The sequence below is a fragment of the Chaetodon trifascialis genome, chromosome 15 (assembly GCF_039877785.1).
Source record: "Chaetodon trifascialis isolate fChaTrf1 chromosome 15, fChaTrf1.hap1, whole genome shotgun sequence".
Lineage (NCBI taxonomy): Eukaryota > Metazoa > Chordata > Actinopteri > Chaetodontiformes > Chaetodontidae > Chaetodon > Chaetodon trifascialis.
In genome coordinates, this window is record NC_092070.1 from 21,270,902 (window position 1) to 21,293,594 (window position 22,693).

Here is a 22,693-nt window from a genome sequence, read left to right on the forward strand (position 1 = left end):
AAACACAACATCAACTTTATAAGAGTGGAGTGGTATCATAATTTCAAATGGTGAGAGTTAATAGTACAAATAGGATAAATTCATTACTCTTTCAGGATTTATCCTTCGAGAGGATTAAACGGTCCTCGGGGTCTCATTATTATTTCATCAATCAAGGATTTCAGCTGAGCGCGTGTGCGCGCGCGCTGTGCTCTGTGCTCTGTCTGGTGTGGAGGGGAGACGAAAAGAATCCACCCTCCATCCAGACCCAGACACGCTGCCGGCCGCGCGCCTGCCCAGACAGCGGCCTCAATGCCTGGGATGAGCGCGGGACGGCGGAGGGACGCGCGAGAGCTTGGCCGGGCCACGTAGCGGGGCTGAAGACACCGGTGCGCAGGTATCTCCGCAGCCAACGCACATCAGCGTATTATCTCCCACATTTTGCACAAAGGGATCGTCGCCAATGCCTTTTCTAAATGCACATCCGCGAATGTAGAGGGGGAGCGAACGAGAGAAGTGCGCGTGCAACCCCGAATCTGTGCGACTCTGATTGCACGAACGCAAGAGGGAGGTCGCTCTCGACGGAGGTAAGCCAGCAAAGCGATAAGAAAATACTGCTATATAACTTAATTTTCTGCACTTACGCGTATGACAAGCATGGCAGTTGCCGGGGAAAGCACACGCAGGTCGCCGGTAGCCGGTGGCCGGAGCTGCAGTGAGAAATGTCCGTGAGCTGAGCTAGCGCTGACTTTGTGACAGTGTCGAGTTGAGTGGGTTTGTCAGTACAGCAGTCGGGGTTTTGTTAGGAAAGCGGCGCTATTCATCCTGCGCGACAAGTAAGATACATTCATAACAAAGCATGACATCGCCTTTTCATCTCGCTTCATGTGGGTCCGATAGCTGTCACAGTTTCCCCTTCAAAGTGCAGTATCGAAATTAAGTGTAACGTTTATGCGAAATATCTGACGTTGGTGCTAGCTTAAAGCTAACTAGCCCCAATCTGGGCGGTTTTGGGTTAAAAAAAGTGAAAGTCCTCTATCTGTTGTTAGCTAATGCACGTCAGTTGATACTAGCCTTCAGATGGAATAGCTTGTGGTGGATAATATGATTGCTCTTGAGGTTGAGTAACCTTAACTGCACTAAAATCTGTAATGGCTGCACCTTGAGCTAATGTAGCCAAGTTAGCTTGTCATGTGTATGTAGGTTAGTGCCTATGTAGTAATGCTAGCTTGCTAAGTAGCCTAAGTTGGCCAGGCCTTCACAGTGTTACTGCTGTTCGGTGTACAGTGTTGCCTTTTTGTTTTAACCCTTTCTTTACTTCGTACACACTGCAACGTTAACTCCAAGTTAAATACCTGAGAAGATAGCTATGATCAAGATGTAGCTCTATATAGCACCAAGTACCTGCTGCTGCATATATCTCGGCATAATGTCACTTCCCTTAAGTATATATATAATATTGGTTTCGCACTTAGTAACATCGCTTGCTAGAAATGGTAAGCCTGTTGGAGCCAGTCTTACCGTTTGTTTTTCTATAACGTTTCCGTATTTATACTTTAGTTTATACCAAATCATATTCTAATCAGAAGACTCACATTGAATGTTCCCATGTTATCTTTTCCTGTTCAGAATAGAGATATCACAGTAGTGAAGATCAGCCGACTGCTGTCAGGCTTCACAGAGTCTCCATCCGTGCAGTGATGAGAAGAGAAAGAAAGAAACTTAGTATGGGAGAGCATGGGCTGAGATAATACTCTCCCACTTTTCTATGATACCTCAGATGATTTACACCCAACCAAAAACACTAGGTACGGCTCTATGACCCGATTATGAGCTTTAGGGCCAAATGCCTACAGAGGCATGGAGCACCCCCGCAGCGCACCACACAGTGAGCTGGTTAAGGTCTTATGAGTTTGGACCGAGTGAGGAATGTGAACCCTCACACAGGTCCTCTACAAGCTGTGAAAGGGAAAGCTCATTAAAGTCTAGACTTGAGAGAGAGAGCGTGGATTTGAGACGCGCTGCTGTATAATAAGAGGTAATGCATTTTGACTGCTTCAGAGGTCTCATCTTCTTTACTGTCACAAGCCAAGCCCTTGCGAACATTTGCATCATTTGATGTTGTTGTTTTAAGGGTTGCATGCCTTTGCAGTAAAACTCCCATCCTGTGTCATTTAAATCTTAAGCCGCAGTAGCATCTATCCGGTACGTGATTGGCTTTGTGGCTTACCCTATATGAAATTAGTTTTGGTTTCTCATCGTGCCTTTGTAGCATGATTGAGGAAGGCTGGAAATTGGTTATTGTTGAACAAACTTTGATTTCTGGGCAAGTTTCGCTGAGCATTAGCAATGCTTTGGATTACTTAAATGGGCTGTCAGAGAGACTTTCATGTATGCACTTTTCTCCCCTTTTGCATGAGGGTGCAAAGTTCATCTTTGAAAGCTGTCCAAACTGAAAAAGGCAGTCACAAACGATAATCATTCCAATAGCTTTGACCTTCCCATCTGACAAGGTGATTGTGTAGACTAATTACCAGTGATATTGAGAAGTCTGCGCTCCACTTGATTCCCACATCAAAGGGCTGCATTATTTCACTGTGAGTGAAACTCTGAAATGACTCATCATTGATAATGATAAGCCGGTGGAAGGATTTTACTCAAGATGCGTTACATAACCACCCTGTGTTTGTTTATTTGCACATGTGCATTTTTTGCAGTTTTCAGCGTTGAATTTAGCATTTTTGATTAGCTTTAAATTGTGAATAGCAAATTAAATACGTTCTTCAGCTTAGATGTATATTCTTCCAGCCCCAAAAATGTTATAGTAGACAGTAGTAGAAGCACTTGTGCTGAAAAAAGCATGCAACCCACTGATTGCATATTAAGTCAAGTTCATGCAGCGGTTTCTCATGCACTTTATATTCCTCTGTCATCCAGACGCAGGATAATCTATCAGGCTTTGTGTCTAAGACTGCCATGTGAGTTGAGTTGCTCTGTCAGTGCAGAGCTTGCCCTCCCCCTGTGGTCTTAATGCTCTCAGAGCTGCTGTCCGATTCTCAGAAAGGATCAGAGTCAGCATGCACAGGAAGACAGGTGTGCCTGCGTGTGGATAGTCAAATTCTACTTAAACAGCTTTGGCTTGTGCTTGCAAAACTGGTAAAACATACATTCATCTGTGTTTGACTTAGATAAAAACCTAGCAAAAAGGTCATTTTGTACCATTTACATCTGCCATCATGCTTTTTAGAACAGTCCAGTGAGATGAAGTGGTGGGAGGAGCAGGGAAATCAATTTGACCAGAAGTTCAGCCTGATTACTGAGATTGAATGATCAGTGAGCAAAGCTTAAAATGATAGCATGAAATCTTCGTAAATCTTGAAGAAAGTTTGTTTAGTTACGGATGACTTCAAGCAGCTTCTGTTCAGTTTGAGTTGGCACTGAACCACAAATGAAAGCAACACTTTTTAGGTGACAAATATTCTTCTGGAAAAAGTGAAAGAAAAAGGATGCTTTTGGCTAATTGTGATCAATAATTGCAATTGCAGGTATCAAAATAAACAGGCTTATCGTGCTTGTGTCGATCTGCGCTCGTCACGTCACGTATGATTCACCCCTCTTTGCACACTCTCTCGCTTCTTTTTCTGGCACTCTTGCGAACCCTTCATGTTCATCATGACTATAAATTAAAGACTAGAACAAAGTAGCCTTCATGTGTCGGGCGGAGGGGTTTTTGAATATGAAAGTCCCCCTTGGCCTCTTTATGTTTTCTTTGTGGAAGGTGGAGCGTCTTTTGTTCAAAGAAGTAAAGCTTAAGACATTTGTGAAGACACAGAGGAGAGGATGTTTGCTGTCTCCAAGAAAGGAAATGTGTTTTTGTTTCTTGCTCTTGGAGGTTTTCTAGTGAGCAAACCGCCCTAGTGCACACTCATTATGGCGAGTAGGGTGTAAGGTTGTTCGAGGTCAACCAACTGTCAGCAAGGGCCGCCCCAGCATACATGTATGTAAAAGAGAATGTACAAACCACATAAAAGCGAGGATAAAATGGATCGATTTGTTTTTGGTCTTTTTCACCTTTTAACCTGCAAGAACTCGATCTTACTGTAGGTTGTAAACTGCGCAGTGCTAAGGCTTCAGTGAAAAGTTGAAATACAGTTTCCTGTGGTTATATTTGCTATACAAGCTCCTGAGCTGTGGTTACACTATACTCTCTAACAGTCAATGGGAGGTGTGTGCTTAAAAAACACAATCTTTCATTTAATCAGGGCTTTGCCATCGAGTTTGGTGTGGGCTTGTGCATTTGCAAAAATCATTTTAACTGATTGTACCAGATGTTACACTGGAAAGATCTGAAACACAGCTATGATCGAGTGAAGTTTTCCACTGGAGCAATTATTTATGATTTCAGATTCAAGATTCACATTGTTGGTGAGGTAGTGATTGCGTCTATATTTGCACGTCCGTTGCAATACATATTGAGCTTTGCAAGCCTAACCCATCTGACTGAGTTTTTATTGTATTTCTGTTATAAATATGCACTTAAATTAACAAGATATATTATGGTGTGTCACTCCAGAAAGCAAACCGTCTTTCCATTGTGTGTTACAGTGAGGTGTTGTGTCAGTTGTGGCCTCGAAATATTTCGAATACTCGACTTCTGAAATTGAACTCGCATTCATTTGTGAAGGCTGTGGTTTCGACTCCTACACACAAGACCGAAACATCTGTGGGCAAATGTGCCGCTTACTGTTGAAAACTCGACAGTATGGCTGTAGTTTCAGTTCAGATGCTCTAGTGACACAAGCCAGCGGAGCGCCCTTTCTAATCTCATCTGTGTTTCTCGCTGTTTCTTCTCTGTCTGACCTCGCAGGTAATGCACTGTAAATGGCTCTTCAAGCAGCTCACAGAAATCCTTACAGCAGTTCCATCTCTGGCATTCAGCTCGTCTCTACCTGCTCTGCAGTTTGAAGACACTGGCACCCTGCAGGGCAGCAGCCTTCAGAGAAACTGAATCTGGCAGCTGCCTGCACCTCGCATAGTAACTCAAGAGGAATTTAGCTCCAAATGTTCAGCATCAAAGACACTGAGCCTTTGATTTTGCAGTCAGATTTTTAAGCGTATGGAACAAAACTTGGAACAGGTTGTATGTCTTTCCAACTGCATTTCCTACCTTGGACAGCATGGATGCTCTTTTTGAATCGGGTTGACTATCAGTCGCCTCATCCCCTCCTTCCTGTCTCTGCAGTAGAAGGAGGGTGGGGGAGTGGTGTGGCATCCCCTGCCCTTCCTTGTAGAGTAGGCTAGTCTTCCCAGAGCCATAGCAGTTACTCTTTTCCATTGCCTTGTGCTCCCACCAGCTCCATTCCCTTCCCCGCTTCATGAAATCCTGCAAGAGCCTCAAGGAAGAGGTTTCCGTCCCCAGCCTTGGCGGGATGTCACAGGAGGAAGGACGTAGGGCGCCGGTGTCCCAGTCTTATTTTCACTCTCCTAACCCAGATCTGGACCTGACAGGAAAGCTCTATAAGCGGGAGGTTGGTGGTAAGCCTTATTCTGTGTTAGTGGACAATAAAATGGCAGCCAAGACATCCATGGGAGATCAGAACATGGGTCAGGTGCCCACTCAACATGTGACTCCACAGCAACATCAGCAGTATTTCAGAGAGGGGGGAGCCGGGCAGGAGGTGGGGACGCAGGGGTCCCAGGCTGGCAATGACGGCACCTCTGATGACACCGAAGATGATGACGACGATGAAGAAGAAGAAGAGGAGGAGGAGGACGGGGAGGAGGAGGGCTTCAAGCGTGAGCAGATCATCGTCGAGGTTAATCTGAACAACCAGACGCTTCACGTGTCCAAGGGGGACAACAAAACTGGAACCGCAGCTGATGACTCTGAGAGAGCAGGCAGCGACGACGACGAAGACGATGAGGAGGAAGAGGAGGAGGAGGAGGAGGAAGAGGACAGCCCCGATGAAGAAGAAGAGGAGGAGGACGACGAGGAAGATGAGATTGAGAGTCGAAGGACGAGGTCAAAGAGGGCCCGTCGGGCTGCCAGTAGCACAGCAGCTCCCAGCCAGCCACAGAGGAAAAGCCTACGAACGGCTCTGAGCACCGCCGCCGCTGGAATGACCACCAGGGGCCGGCGGAAGCACATGGAGCCCCCAAAGTGCAAGCGCAGGTCAGCCAGATCAGCCCCATCGTCCGCCGGCTCCACGACGGCGGGAGGGAAAGCAGAAGTGGAGGAGAAGGAGATGCTGGCGTGTGAAAAGTGCCCCCGAGTGTTTAACACGCGCTGGTACTTGGAGAAGCACATGAATGTCACACACCGGCGAATGCAGATTTGCGACAAGTGTGGCAAAAAGTTCGTCCTGGAGAGTGAGCTGGCCTTACACCAGCAGACTGACTGTGAGAAGAACATCCAGGTAAAGCACACCTCTCCACTCTCATCTCATATCTGTGTCACTGCTCTTGCAAATTTCCATTTTATTCTGACTGGTTGTGTCCAGGGCTCACTGCATTGTTTGAGAACATCTTTATATGCCTAGATAATTCTAGAAGCTGCACAGAACAATTTGCTTTGAGACTGAGGTTATGTTCTTTGATGAGTTAAGCCGGTGTTCAAACATATGGCTGTTGTATCCTGTTCTACTTATTTCAGTTTGTGAACACACAAAGTTAAAAATACTGTCTAATGATGTTATTAATGTTCTTTGTTTCCAGCTCTGAATTATTGCTGATGTGTAAAACCTCAAACATAATGGTTTTAACTGACTGAAAGTGCTCTGGAGCATTGCTTCCACAGACTGTCTCAAACAGATAGAAAAAAGAATATAACAGAATATATTGTCATCTGCTGTCTTTGATGGCATCATATGTGGGTTTGGTGTGGTTTTACTTCTCTAAAACTCAATAAGGTGATTCAGGTTATTGATACCCAAGGGGCATGTGGCTGCTTTGAATAGCTTAATTTAGCCTCCTGTTTTGCTGAGCTTGATTTGCATCTTTAGTCTGTGGAGAAAAGCGTTTTCACCTTTTGACAACTACTACTGACACACTGAGTGAGTGTTGAACAGTGAATCACAGTGGCTGTGAAAAGGATTTTATACACTGATCAGCAGAAAAAGATAATCACATATATCTAAATGTAGTGCAAATGTAACAAAATGACCAATTTCATAAGCGTTCACCCTCTTTAGCTCTGGGGCACCAAACCCATCACTGCTTCACTGGTGTAGGCCACCAACAGGCGTGTAGCAGCTCTGATGGAGCTCCAGGGTTTGTGGCTGAGATGGGAGATATTGCACACACAGCTCTTTCCCAGGTGTTTCACCTGCATTATTAGAATCTACACAGTAAGTTGAATGGAGTCCATACACCTGTGTCTGGAAGGTCTGCTGACTGGTTAGTCAGTTTCCTGGCCAGAGCTTTCATGTCGGCTATGGATTCATTCCAAAACAAATCATTAAAGAAGCATTCAGGGGTTGGATATGAAGATGAATGTCCCTCAGAGCACAGTGAGGTTATTTTTAAAAATGATGGCACAGTGTAAATCCTGTCTTGAATTGGCAGAAGTCAGAAACTAATCATCTGTGTGATATAAGCAGTAGTTAGGCTACCATCAGGCCTGTGGCAGCTCTGACAGAGCTCTGGGTTTTGTGGCTGAGAAGGGAGACAGTGAACTGTTTCCCTGCTGTTTCACCAGTTTTATGGTAGCGGAAAAGAGAAAGACGCTGTTGAGAGAAAAAAAAAAAAGCTCACATGATAGCTTGGCTAACATTTGCCAGAAGGAATTTGGGAGACATAAAACAAAGCGGACGTGTCTTTGACACGTAGAGGCCAGAATTAAACTTTCTGGCCATCATATTAAATGCTTTGGTTTGGTGTTTTATTTGTTGAGGCGGCGTGATGCTGTGGATAAGCCTGTCTGCTGTAGGCCCTGCAGTCTGCAAGAGAGCTGCCAGTACAGCTGGCAAGTAAAGTGGCCAAGTCAGTCTAAACTAGAACACAGCTGACAATTTGTGCTGTTTTGCAAAGAAAACTTTGGTAAAACCAGTGTCCGAATGTGCAAAGCTGACACTGATTGATCCACACAGACTTAAAAGCAGCTGCTTGAAAGGATTTGAAGAATCGATTGTTTTGTACTTCATGCAAATGTACCTTGAAATTAAAGCCTCTCCCTGTTGATCAGGGTCCAAGCAGGTCGAAGTTTGTATGATTTAATCAGGAATGGCATCAACAAGGCAAATTAGCGCTGATGAAATTAATTCTGCTTTAATTGCATCTAAGCTGCTTTGTGCATTGACTGTCATCAGATGATCTCCTGAGGGGATTCAGGAAATTAGACCCATTGTGATTTCTCCCCAGCAGAGGGAGCTGCAGTATAATGAAACAAGTTTGTCAAAGCGAACCATTTTATGGCCGTCAGGTTTTGCTACTCAGGATATTCATCAGCAACAGCAACCTTAATCACAATGCCTTTTTTTCCTGCTTGTGTGTGTCCTTTAGTGCGTCTCCTGCAATAAGTCTTTTAAGAAGCTGTGGTCACTGCATGAGCACATTAAGATTGTGCACGGCTATGCAGAAAAGAAGTTCTCATGTGAGATCTGTGAGAAGAAGTTCTACACTATGGCTCACGTCCGTAAGCACATGGTTGGTAAGTGGGGGCCTTTTTTCCACAGTTCCTATTGTGCTGCACCGCTAATGTCCCATATAGCTCTCAGTTCAATAAGATTTGCTCTCTTTTCTGCTTCTCTTTCCCCCTAACCCAGCTCACACTAAGGACATGCCATTTACCTGTGAGACATGTGGGAAGTCATTTAAACGCAGCATGTCTTTAAAAGTCCACTCGCTCCAGCATTCTGGAGAGAAGCCCTTCCGGTGTGAGGTAAGATTCACGCGTTGTGTCCCCGTTCAGACATGATGTCCATCATACCGATAAGTGTCTTAGAGGTTCTCAAATGAAGCTTTGAGTTTATTTTGTCATATTCTAAGATGTTGTCACCGTAAAAGATAAAATTAATAAAAAATCCTCATCATTAAGTGATTCATCAGATTTAATTAAATCAACTACATGTCGGCCTACATGTAGGCTAATGCAATAAAGACAGAAAATAACAATGAAATAATAATCGTGCCCGTTGGTTTACAGCGGCTATAGGCTAGCAGTGAGTTTTTGTTTGTTTTTTAACTCAAAACAGTCCGGCACACGTTCAGTGAAACTGAGGAACTTTATCTGCAGCTGTGCAGAAATCAGGCATTTCCACAGAATGAGTACGTGCAAAGATTCAGATGTGATCATTAGGAATAAAGCTTTCTGGCTCGGTCTACACTGAGTTGAGACAGTTCACAACAGTGTCATAATGTATCTCGCCTGATCAGATTATGGCTTTTTTGGTCACACTGAATGATTGAGAAGTCTGTTGAAAGTAAAGCTAAGGCTGCATAGACAGAATATTGCTATTAGGCCCTGCAGCTGAAAAACAGGAAAGCCTGGGAGCATGCAGGGAGCTTGTTTGTCTCGTCAGCTGTCATTTTTTTTGCTATTACTCTTTGCTTTCACACGCTGCTGCTGTTGAAATGTGTATAACCATGTTAAAGGTAAGTCACATAACATAGAGGATATTAGACCTCTCACCATGACAGTTCACAACAAGACACCGTGCATTTTCTAAGCTGCTGAAATTCCACAGCTGAACGAAGAGTTTTCCTGCAGGCAATCATGGTTTAATTTTCCTGCCTGCTTGAAACACCCTTGTGCAAATATGTCAGAACCAATATAATGTTGACACAGGGGAGCAAAGGGTTGTGTTTTATATTGTTTGTCAACACATGTTCCTTCTAAAAATGTGATCTTTCTGGCTTTTCCTTTGTGATGTGTTTGTTTTGAGCTGAATTCAACCCTGAAAGAGTGACTGAACGTTACAGTTTAGATGAATTTGCCCTTGTGTGCCTCAAAAGCAGCCTCAGGGTAGTTTTCACTCATTAGCTCGAGCCGAGGGGCATCTGTGCCGTGTGGTTTGCGAGCAACTCAAAAATAGTCAGTTATATCCAGTTGATGTCAGGGAGGGGGGCTGCACAGAGAAGCTAAAGTGGGACCATGTCAAATATTAGCAAACCACACGGCCGCAGTGTTGGAACACAAGGTGTATGCAGAACTAAAAGTTCAGTGTTTTGGGGCTTTAACTGACGTCTCTTATGGACGTGTTAGTGTACACTTGATTGTCATATTGTCAGATTCAGAGGAATTTGACAGATGGGGTGCTTCCCTCCCACCCGAGACCTTTTAACGTTCACCTACTTGGACGGCACACAGGGAACATGTGTCTCTGGGTGGAGCTGCTCTAATGAAATGTTTGAAGTCGTCCTACACTGTAACATATGATTATTCTTATTAAGGATTTATGTAACATATAGTGCCATATGGAATCTGCTGGATTTTTTCCCCCATAGATATTTATTTAACCAGGTGGAACCATTGAGATTATAAATATTTTATTGTAGGAAAATACACGACCAAGAAAGCCTCATAATACAAACATACAGTGTGGTTACAGGCGCCCAAAAATGGTTTATTGTTGGCTTGCTGCAGGAACCTCATTTCATGTACATATAAATGAGAAACCTTCTTTCTTTATCAAGGATTAAGAGAAACCGGATTTATTTTCCATGTATGTGATCATCCTGGGCTGGGCTCCCTCCATATACAAAATAATTAAATGCAATAGAAACTCACTTTCCTGCTAAGCTAGACTTGTCCCAGCGGCCTGGTTCCTCATGTGCATGAAGAAAGTCAAAGCTTTCCGTGTACAGACATGACATGACAGCAGCGAATCTGGAAATAGATCACATAACTTGTAATTGTGTAACATCTAAGGCTCAAAGGGATTGTTTTTAAAGTTGCTGATCATTTAATTTTCAAACCATTTTGTTGTACAGAAAGAGGAGTATGTGAATGGTTCACAGGTTTGGCCTGTGTGCTTTGCTGTGTTCATACCTGGCGTGTGCATGTTATCTGAAGGCCTCTGTTGTCTCTGCAGAACTGTGACGAGCGGTTCCAATACAAGTACCAGCTGCGCTCCCACATGAGCATTCACATCGGACACAAGCAGTTCATGTGCCAATGGTGCGGCAAAGACTTCAACATGAAACAGTATTTTGATGAGCACATGAAAACACACACAGGTGAGAAATGGCAGCTCAGCTCTTGCGAGCACACCCGTTATGCCAGCATTGGTGCGGTCTGCTGTCGTGGCCCTGTTTGACCCCAGAAACTACCCCTTGTTTTAAAGCATGTTTCCCCATGCTTTGCAGGAAGCTAACCCATGCTGCGACTGCAGGACCTGCTAACAACTAGGTTTAAATTTAGTTCCCGGGCTGTTGTTCCTGCCCTCTGAGACGTTCCTGTTCCAGAGATTGTATGTTACAATGGCCCATGTCTGTCAGGGTGGGGTGTCAGGGTCAAACACAAGCCTCAAATGAGACACAGCTTGTATACAGAATTGAATCAGAATACAAGTAAGCCCTGGTCATCGCTTGTTAAGATGTAGCTAACTTTTCAACATGGGAGAAGAGCAGGATAACAGAGAAGGAGGGTGTAAGAACATTTTTTTTTTTTAAGAAAACAAAGTGTTTGAGGTCTCTAACAGCCAAAACAGAAAGATCCACTGAGACAGCTCTCAGCTGAGCTCTGCTGTGCCGGGGACAGACAGGCGTCTCGCCCCTCTGGCATCAGTCCTCTCCTCCACCTCTGCACATTTCCTCTCCACCATCTACAGTCACATAATATCACACAGTCGTGTAACAGTAAGTCACAAAGCACAACAAGATGACTCAGCGGTTATGGCACTGCATGCAAAATGTTTCTTATTTTTTCAGTCTTTTATCAGTTTACTATTCTTGATCTTCTCAGTTCTTTGGTTACATGTGAAGAAGAATACAAAAAGTGTCCTAAGGCCATGCATTTTTTTAAAGTCGTTATCAGATGCTATGTTTTTATCCTCCCTGTTCCAAGTCTAAACACAGATTCTTTAACATTTTGAAATATTTTGAGATGAATCTCTGCTAAATAACAATGTTCCAGAGCTCAGTCAGCCAGCCAGTCACCATACGCTCCCAAAAATAGCCAAGACATGGGATGTTTCCAAGATGAACATTATAGTGGTAGACTTCGCCCTGTTTTTGTAATGAGAGGGACGTTCTACATCAAAGAGGGGCCTTGCATATATTGCGGCTTATAATGACTACCCAGACACATGCTGTATTGCACCCCTCTGATTTTCTGTCCCTGCTGCATTGCTATTTCCAAGACCAAACTGAGCAGCGCAGCCTGCACGTCCTTCACTGTTTTTTCCAGCCGTGCCTGTCGTGGGTGGACACACCGCTCTCTGTTGGCCCTCACAGTTCTATTTGTGATGTGTAATTACACTACCCTCCCCTCTCCCTGCCGCTAGCAGCCAATTTAGCATCCTGCAGGAGCAGACACACCCAGTCGTGCCCTGTAATAGGCAGCACACATGTTAAACTCCCAAAGTTTGGTTCGCTGCACACAGATTTTTGACCATTTCTTGTGAGTGTAATGTAACAGTTATAGAAGACAAGCACATCAGCTGTCACCTTTTGATATTCAGTTGGTTTGGAGGAGCTTCACACATAATATGCCAGAATAAGGCATTTACAGAGCCCTTCAGCAGCCTGTTAGATGGCTGTGTGGGTGGTAGCAGGCACATTCAGTGGCTCCATGGAGGGAGGTTAATGAGAGCGGCATTCCAACGGAGCTGCTGTTGTTCACTTTCACATCTCGTCTCCTCAAAGTGTGAATTGTAATAGCTTCCTGTGGAGTGGGTGGGTTGACAGCAAAGACCCTCAATTCAAGATGGCAACTTATTAGCATTTTTAAAAGAGAGCTGTTGTCGAGGAATGATTAAAGGAAAACACTTTGTTCTTTGGAGAGCTTTAATCAGTTAATTATTTTAGGTTTTGTCACCGTCACATTCGAGAACAAAGATTTTGACTGATGAATCATATTTTCTCTGAGAAGCCGTAATCTTTTTGTTGAGTAATAAAGGCTCTTTCCTCCCTGAATCTGTGCAGGAGAGAAGCCTTTCATCTGTGAGATTTGTGGGAAGAGCTTCACCAGCCGGCCCAACATGAAGCGCCACCGCCGCACCCACACCGGGGAGAAGCCCTACCCCTGCGAGGTGTGCGGCCAGCGCTTCAGATTCTCCAACATGCTCAAAGCACACAAAGAGAAGTGTTTCCGGGTCACCAGCCCAGTGGTTCTGCAGACCAGCGGCCCGCCTGTGCCTGTCCGAATCTTTGCCAACACCTTCTCCTCTTCTTCCTCTGCGTCGGGTCCCGGCCCCTCAGCCGCCACCCCGGCTACCACTTCAGCACCTCTGGGCCTCAGCCCGACAGGAGGGCCCATGCCTCCGCGAGGCCCTGTGGGACACACATTCTCCCACGTGCAGCTCCACTCAACCCCCTCTCACCATCATCCCCACGCTCAGACAACGCAGCAGCACCTCTCAAACGCACCCCAGCACGCCCCACCTCACCCCCATCACCACCTGGCCGTGCCCCCGGTCTCCCACTTGCCCCCACCCCCGGCCCTTTTCAAGAGTGAGCCCTTAAACCACTGTGGGCATGAAGACAGCAGCTACCTGCACCACATGGCCCCCCCTGACAAGGGCCCCGGAGCCCCACAGCACCACTGAACTGTGCTCCAGCTGTGCAGGCCCACACCAAACCGCGCCTTGTTCCTCCTCTTCTCATAGTCCTGCCTCAGTCTCTCAGTTGCCAGGCCCCTGATATAAGGGTGCTCTGCTCCTCTCAAACAGATTCAAATAAGTCAAGCGAAGCGTACACACCTGTGTGTGTGATTTAGACTGATACACCCTCAGTACACATGCTGTTTAATACCCCGACTCCAAAAAAGTTGAGACGCTGTTTAGACATAAATAAAACAGAATGTGATAAAAAAAAATTTGACCTGTACTCAACTGACAACAGTACAAAGACAGTATATTTAATGTCTGACCTCATCAGCTTGACTGATTTTTGTAAATATCTGTTTATTCTGAGTTTGATGCAGCGACATGTCTCAAACACATTTGGACAGGAGCGACTGAAGACTGAGAAACATGCAGAGCGCTCCAGAAACACCTGTTTGGAACATTCCACAGGTAAACAGGTTCATTGATAACAGGTGACAGTATCATGAGCTCGGGAAACACTTCCTAAAACCGTCGATCACGTTCTGTTTTTATGTTTTACGCAGCGTCCCAACTTTTTTGGAATCGGGCTTGTGAGACCGACTTAAACCCCCTGGTCAGATGACAAACATTTTACAACCTCTAGAACTTTTTTTCTCGGACCTTTTCTTAGGAAATCTACACAAAAGTGATCTCTGTGTGAGTTCTCTATCTGTACATTGATGGGTGTAAAGTATCTCCTTCTCATCAAAAGCTGCTGATGGAAGTCAACATATGTATTACCTGGGCTTCACGGCTTCTCAAAGATCAGTGTCATTGTATTTTCCTCTTTATGTCGACTCACGGTTGCACATTGGTCGGGACTTTTGCTTCTGCGCGGGTCCTCCCCATAGCAATACTCAGCCTGTCCTCCTAGTTGTACTGCAGAGCCTTGGCCCCCACAGAAATGTTAAATGAATGTTGTGTCTTTGTCCTAAGGCTGAGGCGTTCTGTCAGGAGGGCAACAGCAGTAGTGAAAGACGCAGTGCCATAGGTTACAGAAGGAAGGCGGGGAGGAATTTTTGTAAAGGACATTTGAAAAAAAAAAAAAAGGTTTTGTAAATGGTTAGGTGAATCTAAACATGGTCTTGATTCACATCATGGTTAAATGGTGCTTTCCATTCCAGTACATAAAATATTTCTTAATTTAGATTTTTCCATTTGATTTTCAGAAGTGTAACATTGCAGAATAACCATGTATTGTGTCATAGAGAACATGCCAGCCTGGCTTTTCTACAACGGATCTGAGGTTTGACGAGATATTTTGTGATGAAGAAACTCAAGTTATGCAGGACATGCCATGGGCACACACACACACACCCTCACCCTCACACTGACTCAAGCACACACACACACACACACACACACACACTCAAAAGACCATATGGTCACTGATGTACTTACTGTGATCAGTGCAACCTCAGCTTTCAATACTGTTGGTCAACAGATGCTTTTAGATAACAGACGACTGTCAAATACTGCCACTGTGAGGGGCCACACACACGGCCCCATCAGGATTTACCCCACCTTCCTTCGCTGCTGTCGAAATGATACGGGTCACCATGTTAAAGGTCATTTGACACACACACGCACACACAGTATACACACCTGGGACCTTTTTCATCACAGTTCTTAACAGGCAATTATGCATATTCCTCTCAGCCTATATTCCACGGTTTTGGTGTGGGGCGTTGTAATGTAAAGGTTTGTCTTTCGACTTTCATCATACTTTGGTCCACACAGGCAAACGCGTGTCTAACCCTGTTGAATGTTGCCTACGCAGAATGATGGCTGATGAGTCATTTGTGTGTGTGTGTTTTTTTTTTTGTTTTTTTTTTAATGTTCTCTGATAATTTGCTCAGTTTTAAGCTAATGAATGGTTCTGCAGTGTAGCTATACTGTTGTTAGCACATGATAGGAAACGTCAGGATAAAAGGCAGTGGTCATACAACTTCTAATACTTGGAATTCTTGTATAAATAAGCATACGTGCGAGCGAGAAATTACATTTGTTAATGTAATAGCCGATGGTGTGAATGTTATTTGCATAAATGGTTGGAAGTGTGCGGCATGAATTTGAATTGCCTGGTTGTTAGCCCTTCACCTAGTCTGGCGGAGCAACATTGAGCTGTGTGTGTGAGAGAGAGAGTGTGTGCATGCATTAGTCTCTACCAGTCTGTCTGTCTGGTTGTCCCCAGTGCTCTTGTACCAAAAGCTGCTTTTACAGTGTGCCCCAATATGTGTATTTGGGGATACCTGAGATGGACGATAGCAGTAAATTTAACATGATCCTCTTTCTACCGCTCCAGCAGGATTTAGTCTGACGTGGTTAAGCTCTGTAGTTTAGGATGCCTTTTTTTTTTTTTTTTTAAATTTGAGACCTGCAATTATCCTGCCATTTCTGTGGGTCTTAATGCCAGCTGCATTATTTGCTTATCATCCTGCCCCCTGTCGGGTTCACTGCTGTGCTTCAGCATTTTGCAGTATGGATCTTTGTCTTGTTTTTTTTTTTTTTTTTTTTTTTTTAAAGCCTTTTCATTTGTGTGTATTCTCTGCACTTTACTGCTGCGTGGGTGAGGCGCAGGGAAGGGAGGGACTGACAATGCATTGTGGAACAGAGTGCAGTTATGGCTGCATGGGAAAGGGTGGAGGTGATTACTTTGAGTGGATGTTTTTAGGCAAGGAAAGGAGGAGAATCCCGGGTGGAGGCGGGTAGTGCGGAGGGGACCATAGCAAGCAAAGGACATTTCTTTTCGTATGTGCATATGTTTAATTTCTTACTTTTTCAAAGAAATACACTTTTTCTCCAATATGTACATCCCCTCAAAGTGAAAGCGATGCTCCTCCTGCTTTGGCGACTTTCCACTAGCCCCTCCGAGTTATGTCTGAAACACATTCTTCTGTTGTGTCTGTTCATGGAGCTTTTCTCTCCGTCGTGTCCTGTTCCGTCTTTCAGTTTGCTGAATGATTCTCCTCCTCCTTTCTTTGTTATATAGAATGCACTTTCTACTAAAATCCTTGGCTAGTTAAGAAAAAATAACATTGTATGTTCTTTAAAGATGTTTTAAAAAAATCAATATACTTTTTCCCCTTTGTATTTTTAACCACTTAATGTAGCATTGCGTATTTTATTATTGTATCTGGTACAAAATGTGCAGCTTTATAATGTCCTGGTTTGTCCTTTTTTTGTATGTTATCTGGAGATTGGGGAGAAGTGAAAAAGTTGGGCCTTTTTTGATAATGTACATTTAACTGACTGCTAACTTTGAGAAGTAAAAACAAGTAGCCATGATTATCACATATTTGTGTGCCTCTTTTTATCTTCAAGTTCTGTGAACTGGTCACCTCCACAAGGACAGGTGATTGCACGTGAAATGTAGAACAATAATATTTGTGCACAGCGTGCTCCTGATGGCAGGTCAGCGGGTTCACACCAAGCTTTGCAAAAAGCTTAAATTCCAGCTGACTGTTGCAGCTGCACAGACTCTATTAGCCTGAGTGCTGTTACTTTTTGTTTAGGGTCACTGGGTTCTTGGCAAAACGCCTTTGACCCAAACAGGCTGCACATGACGCTGCAAGTTCAGCCGCAGATTTCTTCGCTTTTCAAATCATTTATCTGACACAGGGAAGTTTTAGGTCCGCTTCTTTGTGTCCGCTTCCTGTTCTTTCCATGCGGCCTGCTAGGTGCAAAAACATTACTGTTTGAGTCTTCTTCAGCAGACTTTATGTTTATTTTTGCAGATGACCTGAGAGAGCCGTGCAGTAGCTTCCATTGTATTCACTTGGCAGTGACCTCAGGCAGGGAGTCTCTGGTTAGGTAACGTACAGCTTCAGTATTTTCATCTGTGTTTGTCATAACATGAGCAGTTGCATATGGACAAAGTGTCACTAACCGCTTATACCGATTAAATATCAGACCCGAGAGTAAAAGCAGGATTGTGTCAAGAATGTCCTCCTTTCCTGGATATCTGTTCTCCAACTCGACTGGCTTAATTCATCCATAAACAGAGTGCGCCTCCTCTGAGGGCACATTAAGACATTTGCTTTGCTAGAATGCCTCCTAAAAAGCTCAGATGGGTGCCCTCTATCACCATAGGTGGTTTTAAGTGGCGCACCAGTGAGTCACAGTCCTATATGGTAGCTGAGCAGGCCGGTGGGTAGAGAAAAGTGTGAGTGACTCACTGACGGTGAGTGGGTGGTCAGGTACCGAGGCTCACTTCACGAGCAGAGGAGATAATAACACGCCGTCTGTACATCTCCATTCCCATTTGGGTTTGAAAATAGTCAGCCACCCCAGCTGTTAGTCATTACGCCTTGTGGTGTAGAGGAGGGAGGCGTCTGTCAGCAGGCAGATAAGGAGAGGAAGGCCTCACGCCGCGTTTTTCAGGCGAGCGTTCGCTGCTCTGAAAGTTGCTGCTCGGTTCATTAATCGCTGTGTGTTTGCAAGCTTTTATCCACACCACTGTCTCCTGAGAGAAACAAGCCGCCGACATAAACTCCCCCTCTTGTTAATAAATGGAAACACCACATCGTTTCACATTTCAAATGATTTGTTCCTTTTGATGCCACATTTGTCGCCTCTCAGATGTGCTGCAGCTTCATCCTCATGACCTGTGTTTCCCTTACAGAAGCCATCAAAGGTCGAGTGCCGCTTCAGAGCAGACAGTTTCCCCCTGTGCCGTCACACTGACCCAAATCCTTACATCCTGCCTGAGGAGAGCGTTTTTAACCATCAGTTATGTTTGTCTGGACGGTGAGAAAACCGTAAAACTGCGTACAAAACACATTTTTCACTGTATTTGACTGTTTGCAGGATGTCTGCACCAGGCCAGCTGCACAGGATCGTGTTATTTGGGATTATTCAGGGACTTTGCTGCCAGGCGCCGTGCTTGTACCAGATTGTACCTTGGTCTCTTCTGGGCAGCTACAACCAGAAGTGTTTATTCTCTCTAAACTGTAGGAGTTCCTAATCAGCCTTGAGACACAGATCATTAACTTGTGGAAGTGATGCAAGAACAGATACAGACACATTCACCAGACCAACATGCATCGTCCTGAGGACATACAGACGAACCAGATTTTTTACTGTCTGTCGTTCTTACTTCCTTCCTTTCCTCCCACATCGCTCCCCCCTCTTCTCTTGAAAGGGTCGTGAACGCGCTCAGTGGGCTGCTATTAAATGGGCGGATTTGTAGGCGCGGTCACGTCCACAGCGGCTCCGCTGCTTTTGACTGTCACATAAAAGCGCGCGTCCCACCGGCCGCCCGGCGGAACTCTGCCTGTGCGCTCCGTCAGATCGGATCGGATCGGATCGGACCGGACCGACACCGGGATCGGAACCAGCGCCGGTGACACGGTAACGCTTTCTGCAAAACTGAATCCAGACTGAAAGAGTTCAAATGTGATCTGGTGCAAGCTTGCTGTCTGCTGCTGCTGCTGCTGTTGTTATGAGAGAGTAGGCTATAGTTTCAGGAGTTGGCAGGCTGACAAGTTGCTGATAGACAGTGCTGGGCGTGTATCTCTGAGTTGTTTTCTCGCCTAAATTAATTCATAATTGGTTTAATCTTTGTGAATATTCCTGGAAGGAGCGGTGTGAGTCAGTAGTCTTTCTCATGCGTGCTCTTGTTGGATTAATGAAGTTATTATAAGGGCTCTCGGCTGACCTTGGTGTCATGATTTTTCAAGTATTGCTCTTTAAGCTTCTGGCGCGGCTTCTCAGTAAAGCGCCACGCTGCGACGCACAGCTGCGCGGTGCAGTTTTTGCATTCATTGTGTGTTTTTCCCGCATACAGACAAAACCAGCTTGAAGGCGCCCGGCGGGGATCAGGGAAGCGCACGAGAACAGCGGGCATCCACTGCTGAGATCACCTCCGTTCAAAGGTATGCAGGACGCAGCTCCGTGCGCACGGGTCTGACTCGATGTTGGCTAAATATTTTCACTTGCTTGTCGCAGGATCTGCATGGAGCCCGGGGCTACGTGGCCTCATGCTTCCACTCAGATTCGAATATAATCATATTCCCTGCCGAATGGTCACTTCTGCTGCAGCAGGATGACCCCCCCCCCCCCCCCCCCCCCCCCTTCTGCACGACTTTGTAGAAAATCCTTTATGTTTTTTCAGAGCCGTGATTTGGTGGATGCTTCTGGTTTGACAGGGCTGCTGGTTTGGCTGCTTTGCTCTCTTTATAGGTCTTTTTCTTACGTTTTTATTCAGCTGGTTTTGAAATTATAATGACACATTACATCTATATTTGACTCTGTTTTCACCCTCATTCTTCGTCTATGTATGCACTGATGTTTCCCAGAAAGCCATCCTCGGTAGCCGTCACCTTACTGTGGCCTGCCTTGCGTGGGATGCTGCAGAGTGGGAGAGCAGGAGTGGAGATTTGATGCCACTCGGCAACAGTAAGAGTGGCATAGTCAATCATGGGGGATTCAATCTTCAACTGCTGTTATGTCCCACCCCATCCCCCAGGCGAGGGGGAGCCCCCGAGGTCCAGACGCACAGAGATCATGGCCTCCCAGTCAGCTCACATCTCCTCTGACAAGCGCTTCCTCATCTTCTTTGACTTTGATGAGACCATCGTGGATGAAACCAGCGACGACATGGTGGTGCAGGCCGCCCCGGGTCAGCACCTCCCGGACTGGCTGAAGGACACCTACCAGCCCGGTCGGTACAACGAGTACATGCAGCGCGTACTGGCCTACCTGGCGGAGCAGGGAGTCACCGAGAGCGACATACGCAACGTCATGGAGAAGCTGCCGGCCACCCCCGGCATGCTCACCCTCTTTCAGTATCTCCGGACCCGGCCCCAGCAGGACTTTGAGGTGGTGCTCTTGTCCGACGCCAACACCTTCTTCATCGAGTCCTGGCTCCGGCGCGCCGGGGCCCGCCAGCTCTTCCACCGGATCTTCACCAACCCGGCCACCTTCAACAGAGACGGCCGGCTGGTGATGAGGCCCTTCCACTCCCACGAATGCCCACGGTGCCCGGACAACATGTGCAAGCAGGTGGTCGTCAGGGACTATGTGGCCCGCAGGACGCAGGAGAGGGGCCGTCCCTACCAGAGGGTCTTCTACGTCGGCGACGGAGCCAACGACTTCTGCCCGGCGCTCTCCCTCGGACCCCGCGACGTGGCTTTCCCGCGACGGGATTTCCCCATGCACCGGCTGATCACGGAGATCCACGAAGCCATGCCCGGGGAGTTCAAGGCCGTCACGGTCCCGTGGGTCAGTGCGGAGGAAGTGGTGCAGCGGCTGAGGAAGCTGGTGGCAGAGTAGAGAGGGAGAAAGGTTTAAGGGGCCAGCTGACACTTTTAGTCACATTCTCAGGTAAAACAGTCCCAGAAACTAATGTTCAAAGCAATAAAATCATTTGTACTGTCAGTAAAAATAAACTGTCTGTCTGACGTCCAGCCAGCACGTGCCTCAGTCGAGCTTGTCACGTTTGGCTCCAGAGGTCGCTCTCAAAGCAGGGGCCCAGTTCACCATCAGCAGGTTAATGATTATGGAGAGCTGCCACTGTCTCCCAAAGAGAGGAAATCAATGACAAATTCTATGCTTTGTGTAATAATATATATATGTAAAAGTGAGATTATAACTAAAGTTCGAGGGCATTTGCATAATAAATATCCTCTAATGGGACATGTGTTGTTTTTAAGTGTTAAACTGGGTCAGTAGAGAAATCTGTGAGTACGTTAATAGCAATATTTTAAAATGTTATGTCAATCAAGTGACTGGTTGTCTCGAACAATAACTATGAGTGTGTTTTCTTACAAACTGCACTTTTTTTTAAAGTATGAAATATTAAGTTATAGTCTCAATAAGTGTAATCAGAGTCACACTGCCATCTGATAGCAGTGGGTTTTTCAGCAGATTTTTATCACCATGTTTGTCAGAGCATATCTTAGTCCAAAATGTGTAACTATATGACAATGACTGTGTTTGTTTGTATGATTTGTATATCAGTCTGTTTGTCTTTACTGTGTAGGCCAGGCCTACGGAAGAAGATATTCACACCAGCAGGAATAAAGCCATCAACTGAAACTCTGCCTGTGTCTAAATTTATCAATAAACCTCATCAACATGCACGTGGATAATTGATCCCTGATAATATGTCTGTGTTACAGAAAGACCATATTTTATAATTGAATGAAGTTCTTTTCACACACTATGCCACTTTTCTGAAAGTTTAAGCAAATATTACCAAAACACGTTAGCAATGGTTAAAAGTCATATGAAAGGTACATTAATTAAACAAGATTTTAGGGGGGGGGGGGGGGGGGCTGAAATGATGCTCATAAAGTCATAAGTTGAGATTCTGTAGTTTCCTGAGGGTTTGAATCTTTAGTATCAAGTCCAGTAAGTCTACGTTTCTGCCTCGAAAACAATGTAGTGCTCATTAGTTGTTCTTAATTAAATTTAACTTACGTCAATTTTAGGGAGTTGCATATTGGGGTCACTTGCAAATGCCTGTTTAATCAATTATATAGATCTATACAGGCTTAGTGTGAGTAGACGCTTATCGTTTTATTTAGTAAGTTGTCTTAAAACACACGCACGCACACACACGCACACACGCTTTGTTTATGATTAACTGAACGTTATGAGTGTACTATCATGGGTGAATGACCAATGCCCTCCAGTGGTCAAAGTGCGTAACGATTTAAGCATTTTATTGTTGGTGTGTTCACCGGAAGTTATTTTATGCCTTAATGCTTGACGGAGTCGATGCATTTGTTTCACGAATTCTGTCATTCTATCACACAACGATTGCATATGTCACTTGGTTATATGAAAGGCGTTGTGATATATTTGGGATCATCTGGTAAAGATGTTCAAAATAAACTTGACAACCCTTTACTACACGGACGTCACTTGCAGAGTGATCGTATACTGAGACTTCCGGTGACCGCATTAAAAATAAAACATATTTGACCAATAGTGTTGAACCACGCTGTGATTACGAAGATAGA

The 22,693-nt window shown here is 45.2% G+C and overlaps 2 protein-coding genes across 3 annotated transcripts; both read left to right on the forward strand.

The window, feature by feature from the left end:
- The first annotated feature begins 249 nt into the window (after positions 1 to 249).
- znf652 (zinc finger protein 652) lies at positions 250 to 17,018 on the forward strand. Its single transcript, XM_070981664.1, has 6 exons — positions 250 to 566; positions 4,847 to 6,395; positions 8,479 to 8,626; positions 8,742 to 8,857; positions 11,010 to 11,154; positions 13,063 to 17,018. Exons 2-6 carry the CDS (start codon positions 5,355 to 5,357, stop codon positions 13,683 to 13,685), a joined length of 2,073 nt encoding a protein of 690 aa, XP_070837765.1. The 5' UTR covers positions 250 to 566; positions 4,847 to 5,354; the 3' UTR covers positions 13,686 to 17,018.
- A 1,938-nt stretch (positions 17,019 to 18,956) lies between these two features.
- Positions 18,957 to 21,761, forward strand: phospho1 (phosphoethanolamine/phosphocholine phosphatase 1). Of its 2 annotated transcripts, none has more exons than XM_070982150.1 (3): positions 18,957 to 19,076; positions 19,513 to 19,600; positions 20,024 to 21,761. In XM_070982150.1, the coding sequence occupies exon 3, from the start codon at positions 20,145 to 20,147 to the stop codon at positions 20,997 to 20,999; it is 855 nt and encodes a 284-aa protein (XP_070838251.1). In that variant the 5' UTR covers positions 18,957 to 19,076; positions 19,513 to 19,600; positions 20,024 to 20,144; the 3' UTR covers positions 21,000 to 21,761. The 2 variants fall into 2 exon arrangements, with proteins under 2 accessions (XP_070838251.1, XP_070838252.1); XM_070982151.1 differs by having other exon boundaries at positions 20,194 to 21,761.
- The last annotated feature ends 932 nt before the right edge of the window (positions 21,762 to 22,693 follow it).

Coding starts and splice junctions, on each gene's coding strand:
- phospho1 (XM_070982150.1), top strand. CDS start 20,145: ATGGGGGATTCAATCTTCAACTGCTGTTATGTCCCACCCCATCCCCCA.
- znf652 (XM_070981664.1), top strand. CDS start 5,355: ATGAAATCCTGCAAGAGCCTCAAGGAAGAGGTTTCCGTCCCCAGCCTT. Junction 6,396..8,478: donor ACTGTGAGAAGAACATCCAG/GTAAAGCACACC, acceptor TGTGTCCTTTAG/TGCGTCTCCTGCAATAAGTC. Junction 11,155..13,062: donor GCACATGAAAACACACACAG/GTGAGAAATGGC, acceptor GAATCTGTGCAG/GAGAGAAGCCTTTCATCTGT.